Source organism: Saccopteryx leptura, chromosome 1 (genome assembly GCF_036850995.1).
Source record: "Saccopteryx leptura isolate mSacLep1 chromosome 1, mSacLep1_pri_phased_curated, whole genome shotgun sequence".
Taxonomy (NCBI): Eukaryota; Metazoa; Chordata; class Mammalia; order Chiroptera; family Emballonuridae; genus Saccopteryx; species Saccopteryx leptura.
The window spans coordinates 303,759,560-303,771,897 of NC_089503.1; the positions used below are offsets into that span (position 1 = coordinate 303,759,560).

Consider the following 12,338-nt stretch of genomic DNA (forward strand, 5'->3'; position numbering starts at 1 on the left):
CTAGATTGTTGAATTTGGTGGCATATAATCTTTCATAGTATTTTACTATGATCCTTTGTATATCTATGATGTTAATTTCTCCTCTTTCATTTCTGATTTTGTTTGTATGAGTCCTTTCTCTTTTTTTCTTAGTGAATTTAGCCAGGGGTTTGCCAATTTTATTTATCTTTTCAAAGAACCAGCTTTTTCTTGTATTAAATTTTTTCATAGTTTTTTTATTGTTGTTGTACTCTATTTCATTAGGTCTGCTCTAATTTTTACTATTCTCTTTATTTTTCTTACTTTGGGTTGCCTTTATTCTTCTTTTGCTAGTTCTTTAAGATGTGATATTAGGTTGTTTACTTGGGATCTCTCTTGTTTCTTGATATAAGTCTGTAATGATATAAAATTTTTCTCTTATTACTGCTTTCACTGCATACTAGAAATTTTGATATGTTGTGTTGTCATTTTCATTTGTCTGTATATATCTTTTGATCTCTACTTTTATATCTTCATTGACCCAGTTATTTTTTAGAAGTATGTTGTTTAATTTTCACATTTTTCTGGGTTTCTTTACTTTCTTTTTGCAGTTGAATTATAATTTCAAAGCCTTTTGGTCAGAAAATGTGCTTGGTATAATTTCGATCATCCTGGATTAGTTGATGTTAGTTTTGTGGCCCAACATATGGTCTGTCTTTGAGAATGTTCTATGCACACTGGAAAAGAATGTATAGTCTGATGTTCTGGGATAAAATGTCCTGAAAATGTCTATTTGTTCCAATATGTTGCTTAAGATCAGTATTTCTTTATTAATTTTCTATTTGGATGATCTATCTAAAGCCATCAATGGTGTGTTGAGATCTCCAAATATGATTATGTTTTTGTCTGTTTCTATTTTTAGATCAGTTAGTAAGATGTCTTATATATTTTGGTACTCCCTGGTTCAGTGAATATATATTAAGAAGTGTTATGTCTTCTTGATACAGTGTCCCTTTTATCATTATGAAATGTCCATATTTGTCTTTTTTTATTTTTATTGTCTTAAAGTTAGCATTGTCAGATATGAGCACGGCCATACTGCTTTTCTTTGGATATTCTTTTCTTTTTTTTTTTTTTCAGAGACAGAGAGTGAGTCAGAGATAGGGATAGACAGGGACAGACAGACAGGAACGGAGAGAGATGAGAAGCATCAATCATTAGTTTTTCATTGCGCATTGCAACACCTTAGTTGTTCATTGATTGCTCTCTCATATATGCCTTGACCGCGGGCCTTCAGCAGACCGAGTAGCCCCTTGTTGGAGCCAGCGACCTTGGGTTCAAGCTGGTGGACTTTTGCTCAAACCAGATGAGCCCGCGCTCAAGCTGGCGACCTTGGGGTCTTGAACCTGGGTCCTCTGCATCCCAGTCCAACGCTCTTTCCACTGCGCCACTGCCTGGTCAGGCTGGATATTATTTTCTTGGATAATTATTTTCCAGTCTTTCATTTTGAGTCTACTTTTGTCCTTGCAGCTTAGATGTGTCTCTCAAAGACAGCATACAAGTTGGGTATGGTTCTTGATCCAATCTACTACTTTGTGTCTTTATTGGTGAGTTCAGTCCATTTACATTTAGGGTAATTATTGATGCTTGTGGATTTCCTATAACCATTTCATGTTTTGTTTTCTGGTAGTTCTGTTTCTTTTTTGGTTCTTTTTTGTTTGTTTGTTTCTGTCAGTTGTTTTTGTTTGGTGGTATTTCATACTTCTTTCCCTTGTTTCTTCTTTTTAAAGTTATGTGTTTCAGTAATGGCTTTTTTGTGGATGGCTACCATTAGGTTATTAAAAAAATTTTTTTCATATGTATGAGTCCTTTGTCATATTAGAGCTTATACACTCCATCCTCATTTGTTATTGCAGATCTTTATTCTCTTCAATTTTATGTTGTTGTTGTCACTGATTTTCCTGGTTGTTATTGTAACCTTGTTGGCATTTTTACTTATAGTTTTGATTTGTTTTGTTCTTTGTATGTGGTCAAATAACCCCCTTGAGTATTCGCTGCAGTAGCTTTTTCTGGTAATAAATTCCCTCAGCTTCTGTTGATTTTCAAAAGTTTTTATTTCTCCTTCATATTTAAAGGATAACTTTGATGGATATAGTATTCTTGGCTGGTAGTTCCTCTCTCTCAGTGCTTTAAATGTTTGGGTCCACTCTCTTCTGGCTTGTAGAGTTTCTACTGAGAAGTCCAATGATAACTAACTGAATGGGCCTTCCTTTATATGTTATATTCTCCTTTTCCCTAGCTGCCTTGAGGATTCTTTCTTTGTCATTGATTTTTGACAATTTTATTATGATATGTCTTGGAGAAGCTCTGTTTGGGTTGAGGTAACTTGGCATTCTGTTTGCTTCTTTGATTCAAGGATCTAATTCTTTCTATAGGCTTGGGAAGTTCTCATCAATTATTTGTTTGAATAGGCTCTCCATTCTCTTCTCCCTCTCTTCTTCTTCTGATATACCCATTGTTCTTATATTTCTCTTTCTGATAGAGTCAGACAATTCTCAGAGAGCTATCTCACTTCTTTTAATTCTTCCCTCTATATCATCTCTAATTGTCTGTCTTCATTGTCACTAATTCTCTCCTCTATCTGGCCTGTTCTATTAGCTAAACTTGCTACCTCATTTTTCAGTTTATGTACTGAGTTCTTCATCTCTGTTCGGTTCTTTTGTAAAGTTTCAGTCTCCTTAATGAAGTACTCATTTTGTTCATTAGTTTGTTTTTTGAGTTCATTAAATTATCTATCAGCATTTTCTTGCATTTCATTGAGTATTTTCAGAACTTCAATTTTAAATTCTCTATCATTAACTCCAAGATTTCCATGTGATTGAGATTTCTTTCTGGAGATTTTTCATTTTCTTTCTGAACTATCTCTCTATCTTGTGTAGCCATGGTATTTGACTTCTTCTTCCTTGATGGAATTTGAGAGTGGTATTGTTAAAAACTCTAACACAAAACAACTAAAAAAATGAAAACTAAAACTTGAAAAATATAAAAATTTAAGAAATAATGACAAGTAAAAAGGAAAAAACACAAAAAACAAAGAGTAAAAACCAAAAAAATAAAAAACAAACAAAATACCCACAAAAATAAGACTAGAATGTATAAAATTAAAGAAAATGAAATTCAAAAGAAAAAAAGGGAAAAAAGGAAAAAAAATTCAGTTTTGAGAGGTTGCTGATTTCTTCCAGTAGGTGAAGCTGTATTACAAGTTTTAGCTCTATGATATTTCTGGGCTAACCTCCCCTGAGATGTTGCTGTCACAATGATGTAGGCAAGACTGCAGTCATATTGGGTGGGCCGTGTTGTGAGGGCTTTAACAATGTTGATCTCAGGCCTTCAGAACCTCCTCCCATGTCTCAACAGACCAGATACATAGCATCTTCATTCTTCAGGGGAGGGAGTGGCTCTGGAGAATTAGCTGTGGAGTCTGTCTCTGAGACTCTCTGTACCCACCAAGGAAGGAAGGCAGTATCTGGGAAGCTGAAGGGCTACACTGGGGTTTTCTCTGACTCTATGCCAAGTACAGGCTGTGAGCAGACCACAGGAACACTGGCCATGACCCCTCATTCTGCCACTGCTTGGGTTTAGTAGTGCCCCCTCTACCCCTCAGTCTCTCTGCTGCTCCCAGCAGAAGGAGACCCAGTCACTCCAGGCTTTTCTCCTCTCCAGAGCCAACCGCAAGTGCATTTTATCTTCCAGCCTCCTTTACAACCCTTCATACCTTTAGTACATTTGATGCCCACCTTTAGTCCATTTGGTGGGAGGATCTTTCAGGAAAGCCTACAAACCCAGCTAAGGTTGTTTTGCTATGTTATACCTGTTCAATTTGTTGAAATTTCAAATAGAGAGATAACACGTATCTCTCACACTGTCATTACTCTGACATCATTTAAAATAGAGTTTTAAAAAGTTTCAAATCTCTCTTTTCCCCTGTGACCTCTTGTGAGTTTTTATCTTCTCAGAAATGACCTATGGATCTCTGATTTTTCAGACAAAATAAGACTTCAAGAAGGAAACACTACTTGCTCTGGGCGTGTGGAGATCTGGCACGAAGGTTCCTGGGGGACAGTGTGTGATGACTCCTGGGACCTTGATGATGCACAGGTGGTGTGTCAACAGCTGGGCTGTGGCTCAGCTTTGAAGGCACTAAAAGAAGCTGCATTTGGTCAGGGGACTGGACCCATATGGTCCAATAAAGTGAACTGCAAGGGGAATGAGTCTTCCTTGTGGGATTGTCCTGCCAATCCCTGGGGACACAGTGAATGTGGCCACAAGGAAGATGCTGCTGTGATATGCTCAGGTGAGTGCCAAGATACTGGATTAATCTTGGAATCCCTGGCAGCAAGAAAGGGGTGAGCACTCAAGTGCATTGTATAAAGATTGGGTATGTCAACATAGGGATCTAGTGGAATGAGAATCATGATGTTTCAGTCTAAAGAAACAGTGAAAATACTTGTTATACATTGGCCATCACCAAGAAAAAGCATATTACTTATCTGTATCCTTATGCGGAGAGAAAAAAAAAGAGACCATCATTTTAGGTAATTACTTAAATTAACTAAATAAAATCTATATTCCTTAATCCAGGAAGTGGTACCACCACCCATCCAAATATTCAGTTTGAATTTCTTCTTGTTTTTAAATTAAATTTATTAGGTTAACATTGGTTAATAACATTATACAACTTCCAAGTGTGTAGAAGAAGAAATATTTGTCTATATGTTATTCTTAGAATTGAGTCTTCTTCTCTTTTCTCCTACAGGCAATGCAATCAAAGAGGCATCAAGTTCTACAGGTATATCATGGGGTTTATGAGCAGGAGACCAATTGTCTGTGTTATTTAAAATCCCTCCTGTTAAGAGACTTTAAATAGAAGAAGTTCTGAGGATATAAAATTTACCTCAGCAATCCTATAAATGCCCTAACAGAGGGATAGTAACTAGGGACCCAGTTATTTTAGCTAAGACATTATCATTGCTTGTAATATTTACTTGTGCTTAGGTCACAGATTATTTGTCGCGTTTGGAGTCCTTGTGGTTATTGTGTTGGTCATTCTCCTTGCGTACTTCTTGTGGACCCGGAAAAGAAGACAGCTACAGCAACTTACAGGTCTGAGCCAAATAATGGTCTCTCCAATGTTTTATGGGATAAGAAGGTTCTTGGAGTAAAAAAAACTTAAAGCATAGCTTGACTAGTGGAGGCACAGTGTATAGAACATTAACCTGGGATGCTGAGGACACAGGTTTGAAACCCTGAGGTTGCCGGCTTGAGCACAGATTTACCAGCTAGAACGCAGGGTCACTGGCTTGAGCATGGGATCATAGACATGATCCCATGGTCACTGGCTTGAGCCCAGTGTTGTTGGCTTGAGCAAGGGGGGTCACTGGCTCAGCTGAAGCCCCTTCTACCCAGTCAAGCCACATATGAGAAGCAATCAATGAACAGCTAAAGTGCCTCAACTATGGGTTGATGCTTCTCATCTTTCTCCCTCCCTGTGTATGTGTGTGTGCATCTGTCTCATTCTTTCTTGCATGAGGGGGCACAAAATAAAATATATATATATATATATATTAAAGTATCAAATGGCCAGAAATATGGAGCCTACAAGAGGGTTAAACAGTTTCTCAAAAAGAGAGAACAAGATTTTGGAAAAGAAAAGGAGCTTTGGCTGTGGGGGCACAAAATAAAATATATATATATATATTAGATTTAAGTATCAAATGGCCAGAAATATGGAGCCTACAAGAGGGTTAAACAGTTTCTCAAAAAGAGAGAACAAGATTTCGGAAAAGAAAAGGAGCTTTGGCTGTACTGATGATTCCTGTACTCCATCTATATGTTTAATTGAGACATTATAGAATTGATCATTTAAAATAAATAAGTTTATATGGTTTAAGGTGAATCTTTTATTGCTGGAACATTTATTTGCTTTTACTCTATACTTATTACCGATTTTACTCTTCTGTCAAACAATGTGCCTAGGATCTGATGATACAGATGTGGATAATTAAGTGCTTTTGTCTTCATGGAATTTCAAGTTTAGTGGAAGAGATATAGATGTAACCAAATAAATGCCATGTAATATTATCCATTCATATGAATATGGAGAAAAGTGGCACAGAGAAAAAATTGACTAAGTGAAAGGGAAAGAGGCTTCTAGGAGGCATTTGAGACAAATTTTGAAGATAAGAGTTCAAAGAACTGGGTAAAGTGCATTATAGGGAAAGAGAAAAGCATGTACAAGTGTAGTGAAGCTTAAAAGATGCAACATTTGTTGTTTTGAGAGGAAAGTAAAAGCTGAGCTTACAGAGAGAAGCTATTGATAAGGCTGAAGAAGAGGGAAGAAATTATGACATTCTGTATTCCATGGTAAAAAGATGAATAATCATTAAAAAATATTATGCAGAAAAGTGAAATAGGCAGTCTTTTAGAAAGCTCTGTTTGGAAACAGGATGTATGAGGGCTTAAAGAAGAACCACATTATTGACAATGATATAGCATTTTGAAATAGTTGTGATGAAAAAATGAAAAGAACTTTATATTGAGAATGGAAGGAAGATAGATTCTAGTGAGATTTTTTAAAAAGCTCTAATAAATTTGAAAACCTGCTGGTTGATTTAGGGGAAGAAACTGGTTTGTTCTAAAATGGCAAAAGTTTTAGCTTAGTAAAAGAATGGGATGGAAAAAAGACAAGGATGTGAATGAAAATTGCATATGTGAGTTACTAAAAAGCACACAAAGGAAGAGGTAGTTTATTATTCTCTGCTGATTTCTGACCTAAGACATCTGTGGTCAGTTTCTTTAGGAGGAATGAATTTTATCCACAAAGTTCAATACCGGGACATGAATTCTTGCCAGAAAGCTGATGATCTGGACCTGCTGAACTCTTCAGGTGTGTGGGCTCTTTAAGGGTCTCTAAGCCCTAGGGTTCAGAGCAGTAGCTGCAATTGAGGCTGAAGCATTCTACTTGCATGGCAGTGGAAAAAAAATCTCAAACATGTAGTAATTAGAAGCTTCTGATGAATATAAGGAAGAAGACAGGAATGAACTGAAAATTATTCTCAGAGAACATAAAAATTGCAATATTGGGGAGACCTTTGGCGAAGAGATATGTATTTTTGACAGAGATACAAAGATCTATGTCATTATGACCTGGACCTCATTTTGTTAAAACATAAATTAATCTTCTAAAAAGTACTTTCACATATTTTTTGTAGTTTCTTCCATTCCCACTCTAGCTATTTTCCTTTTCCTAATTTGATATTTATCATATTTTTCCTAAAAACTGAAAAGCTTGAACTTTCTATATCTTTATCCCATCAGAGACCATTACTATTCATAGGATTAGCCTTATTTTCCATCACATAATGCTTCTTTCTTTGTCCTCTGACTTTTATTTAGCACCAGTGCACTAATTCTGCCTCTGGGAAGCATATCTCTGCCTGTTTGAAAAAAATATACCAATACCTTCTTACTCTGTGAAGGCTCAAGACCTTCTCAATAGTCCTTACCTCTGACAGGACCTGCCTCACTTCTTCAGTCCAAGGAATTTGGTATTTGCTACACCTATGTCAGGAACATATTTAAGGCATAAGAAAGACTTTCTGTGCCCCCTAAATCACACCTGTTTGCCTTCCTGATTGTAGATAGTGTTTTTAAATGTTCAGAAAGCTTCTAGGGCATTTTAGGGGATTATTTTCTTCCTTTCAGAAAACCCCAGTGAATCAGATGGGTTTAATGCTGCTGGACTAATAATGTTCATGTCCTAATCTCTTCCTATTTAGGGGCTCATTCTGAAATACACTGAATAGGAAAATGAGAATTATAACCCAGTGAGGTGAGTAAGGAAAATTTCTTCATTATCATTCTAAACAAGTACATTCCTTTGGAAAATTGAGAAGTCCTCTGGTATTAGAAAGAATGTATAAACTCATATATTTCCATATACATGCATATGTGTTTATGTATGCATATTCACATACAGAATATATAACATATTTTTTTACTATGACTTGTTCCCTTTTCAGTTACATATATATTCTAGCCCCATGATCTATAACAATGATAGACCATGGTGCTAAGGACAAACTGGGTAAATAAATATAAATAAATCTTTTAATGATATTACAGGGGTCATTTTAGGAAAGAAATGAGACATATTTATGGTTATATAATGCATGCTCTAAGTATAAAATATTATAGGAATATAGAAAGTTTGGAGAGATTTTAAAGAAAATATAATGTTCAAGTTAAACATGAAGTGACTGAAAGATCATTTTAAGAAAAGGATATATCATATACAAAATATGGAGGCACAGAAGAGAAGCATACCTTTGGGAAACATACTTTTTAAATTAAAAACATATATTGAATATATTTATGCTAACAAGTGGTATTCTGAGCACTGAAGATACAAAAATTAAAAATACTACTGACAAAGACAAGATTATTTAATGAAATAGGCAAGAATATGGAAAGGTTATGTAAAAAGAGGGGAAGTGATATGAACCTAAGATGAAAAGTCTGCATAGAGCCCTATCATGAATGTCTTACCTGCTGCATTTCATATTTATGTTTATTTTAGGGACTCTTGGGGAGGTGGTAGGCTTAGGAAGATTTTTTTTTTTAGATTTTATTTATCCATTTTTAGAGAAAGAGAGAGAAGGGGTAGGAACAGGAACCATCAACTCCCAAATGTACTTTGACCAGGCAAGCCCGGGGTTAGAACATGCAACCTCAGCGAGAAGATTAAGCTGGGGCAAGACACAATCAGATTTGCATTTTATAATTTGCTTTCATGAAGAAAGTATAACAACCAAAAATAATTAACATGGCAAGAAATTTGCTAAATTAACATTAAAAAAAAGATGAAATGAGTGGGTATATTTTATTCTTTTAAAAAAAAATATTTTGGGAGAACTATATATTCAGAAATAATATATAACAAAAGTAAAGGTTTTTTTTGTTTGTTTTTGTTTTGTTTTTTGGTTTTTTTTTTCTTTTTCTGAAGCTGGAAACGGGGAGAGACAGTCAGACAGACTCCCACATGCGCCCTACCGGGATCCACCTGGCACGCCCACCAGGGGGCGACGCTCTGCCCACCAGGGGGCGATGCTCTGCCCCTCCGGGGTGTCACTCTGTTGCGACCAGAGCCACTCTAGCGCCTGGGGCAGAGGCCAAGGAGCCATCCCAGCGCCCAGGCCATCTTTGCTCCAATGGAGCCTCGCTGGGGGAAGGGAAGAGAGAGACAGAGAGGAAGGAGAGGGGGAGGGGTGAGAAGCAAATGGGCGCTTCTCCTGTGTGCCCTGGCCGGGAATCGAACCCGGGACTTCTGCACGCCAGGCCGACGCTCTACCACTGAGCCAACCGGCCAGGGAAAAGTAAAGTTTTTATAGAAATTTTATATATGACATAGAAGAAATACAGGTTGAGGATAAAAGTTGGAACTCTTAGAAGTATATGAATGCAAAGTGTTAATATCATATGTAGATACATAAAGCACCTATAACATATATTTTATGAAAAAGGTAAATATACATATATAAATTTTACACACACACACACACACACACATATATATCTCATCAATTGTTAAGACAAGGACTATATCTAATAGATAATTGGGAAAGCTATGAAAAGACAACTCATAAAAAATACATTTCACTGGCTAGGTAGCTCTGTTGGTTAAAGGGCGGTCATGATACACCATGGTTGCAGGTTCAATCTCCAGTCAGAGAACATACAGGAATCAACCAATAAATGCATAAAATTTTGGAATAGCAAATCAGTGTGTTTCTCTCTCTCTCTCTCTCTCTCTCTCCCCCTTTCTTTCTCTCTAAAATCAATAAATTTAAATTTTTCAAATGACAAATAGACATTTTAAAATGTTCAAATTCACTAGTATGTCTGGGCAATTCAAATTATGACTAATGATGATATGTCACTTTGTATAAATCAGATCAAAACAAATTTAAAAGCACCAATGTTTATTGCTGGTGGAGATATAGAGGAAAATGTAATTTTGAACACTGTTACTGGAAATTAAAAATGTTGCAGCCTTTGGAGAAAGCAACCTGGAACCTTCTATTTAAAAAAAAAATGTAATGCTTTCCTGACCAGGTGATGGCGCAGTGGATAGAGCATTGGACTGGGACGCGGAGGACCTAGGTTCGAAACCCTGAGGTTGCCAGCTTGCACAGGCTCATCTGGTTTGAGCAAGGCTCACCAGCTTGAGCCCAAGGTCGCTGGCTTGAGCAAGGGGTCACTCAGTCTGCTGTAGCCTGGTCAAGACACATATGAGAAAGCAATCAATGAACAACTAAGGTGCCACAATGAAGAATTGATGCTTCTCATCTCTTTCCTTTCCTATCTGTCCCTATCTGACCCTCTCTCTGTCTCTATCACCAAAAAAAAAAAAAAGTAATAATTCACAGATCATTTAACCCAAGAATTCTACCACTGAGATTTTTTTCCATGTAAAGACACTAGTATGTAAAGAGTTATCTTTTTTTTTTTTACTTTTTTTTAAAGACTTGATTCATTTTAGAGAGGGGAGAGAAAGAGAACAGGCGGAAGAGCAGGAAGCATCAACTCCCATATGTGCCTTGTCCAGGGAAGCCCAGGGTTTTGAACAGCAACCTCAGAATTCCAGGTCAACGCTTTATCCACTGCACCACCACATGTCAGGCCAGGATTCTTTTTCACAGTGTTGTCAGTAGTGGCAAAAGTTGGAAAGAAAGTGAATGACAACCAGTGAGGTGGAGGCAAGAGAATCACAGTATAGACAACTGAAAAAGGAAAAATCATCCATAAATATGCAATATTATTTCATCTATATGGTCATGTTATTGAATATAATAAAATGCAGTGTTTACATTTATAAAATTATACATGTATATGTATTAAGAAACATTTAAAATTTCTAACACTATTGCAAACTGCAAAGGACTATGAATAACTTTTGATGTATAATTTCATACAAATGAATATTATTTTGGTATAATAAATAATGTTTAGACTACTTTTTCCTTAAAGAGTAATCACTGCTGAATAACTGCTTCAGAGTCATGTGAGGGTGTGTTTAAAAATACCATTTCTGGGCACCACTGTAGTTCTTTGGAATAAAAGTAATTCTTGGCCTGACCTGTGGTGGCGCAGTGGATAAAGCGTCGACCTGGAAATGCTGAGATCGCCGGTTCGAAACCCTGGTCTTGCCTGGTCAAGGCACATATGGGAGTTGATGCTTCTAGCTCCTCCCCCCCTTCTCTCTCTCTGTCTCTCCCTCTCCTCTCTAAAATGAATAAATAAAAAATTTTTAAATTTTTTTAAATAAATATAATAAATAAATAAAAGTAATTCTTATGTGCACAGAGTTTGAAAACTGTAGCATTTAAGTTTTCTGTTCAGAAAAGTAGTGTGCTTTTTTTTTTTTTTGTATTTTTCTGAAGCTGGAAACGGGGAGAGACAGTCAGACAGACTCCCGCATGCGCCCGACCAGGATCCACCCGGCATGCCCACCAGGGGTGACGCTCTGCCCACCAGGGGGCGATGCTCTGCCCTCCGGGGTGTCGCTCTGCCACGACCAGAGCCACTCGAGCGCCTGGGGCAGAGGCCAAGGAGCCATCCCCATCGCCCGGGCCATCTTTGCTCCCCTTGGCTGCGGGAGGGGAAGAGAGAGACAGAGAGGAGGGAGGGGGGGTGGAGAAGCAAATGGGCGCTTCTCCTATGTGCCCTGGCCGGGAATCGAACCCGGGTCCCCCTCACGCCAGGCCGACACTCTACCGCTGAGCCAACCGGCCAGGGCCAGTAGTGTGCTTTTTAATATATGTGAGTGAGTGAGTATGTGTATGTATGTGCATGTATGTGAGTGTGGGATAATGTAATACATTATAATGTAATTTTTCTAAGCATGTGTATGTGAAGAGGAATATAACAGTTTTTCTATTTATGGCTTTAATTCAGCCTTTAAGATATCTGATGAAGACCTAAACTATTGAATGGAGAGAGAATTCACCTGATTCACTGAAGATCATAATACAGTCCATTTTTTTCCTAATATTCCAAAGACTGCTGCTGAATTTATAAAAATTTAATTAATAAATGTGACTACTAAAAGTTGTATATAAGATTTTCAGGGGCATTAAATAAAATAGATATTGCTGAATTAAACTTGTCTTACCTTATTCTTGACTTTATGAATTTTTTAGTGTGCTTTCTGACTTTTTTTGAGTTTCATAAATAGAATGTGATGTCTTTTAATTTGACAATGTTTTCATTTTCATTTAATACATATTTTATAGTTTAGTTTAAATAATAATTTTTTTATT

General features: G+C 36.9%; 1 protein-coding gene across 2 annotated transcripts in view; it reads left to right on the plus strand.

The window, feature by feature from the left end:
• Nucleotides 1-12,174, plus strand: part of CD163 (CD163 molecule) — a 33,557-nt gene extending 21,383 nt beyond the window's left edge. The window contains exons 12-17 of one of the 2 annotated variants that reach the window (XM_066357783.1): nt 4,004-4,312; nt 4,775-4,807; nt 5,014-5,121; nt 6,794-6,904; nt 7,797-7,849; nt 11,974-12,174. In XM_066357783.1, the coding sequence (XP_066213880.1) occupies nt 4,004-4,312; nt 4,775-4,807; nt 5,014-5,121; nt 6,794-6,904; nt 7,797-7,819 (584 nt within the window). In that variant the 3' untranslated portion in view covers nt 7,820-7,849; nt 11,974-12,174. The remainder of the gene's footprint in view (nt 1-4,003; nt 4,313-4,774; nt 4,808-5,013; nt 5,122-6,793; nt 6,905-7,796; nt 7,850-11,973) is intronic. The other variant, XM_066357789.1, reaches the window with a different exon arrangement.
• Nucleotides 12,175-12,338: the final 164 nt, after the last annotated feature.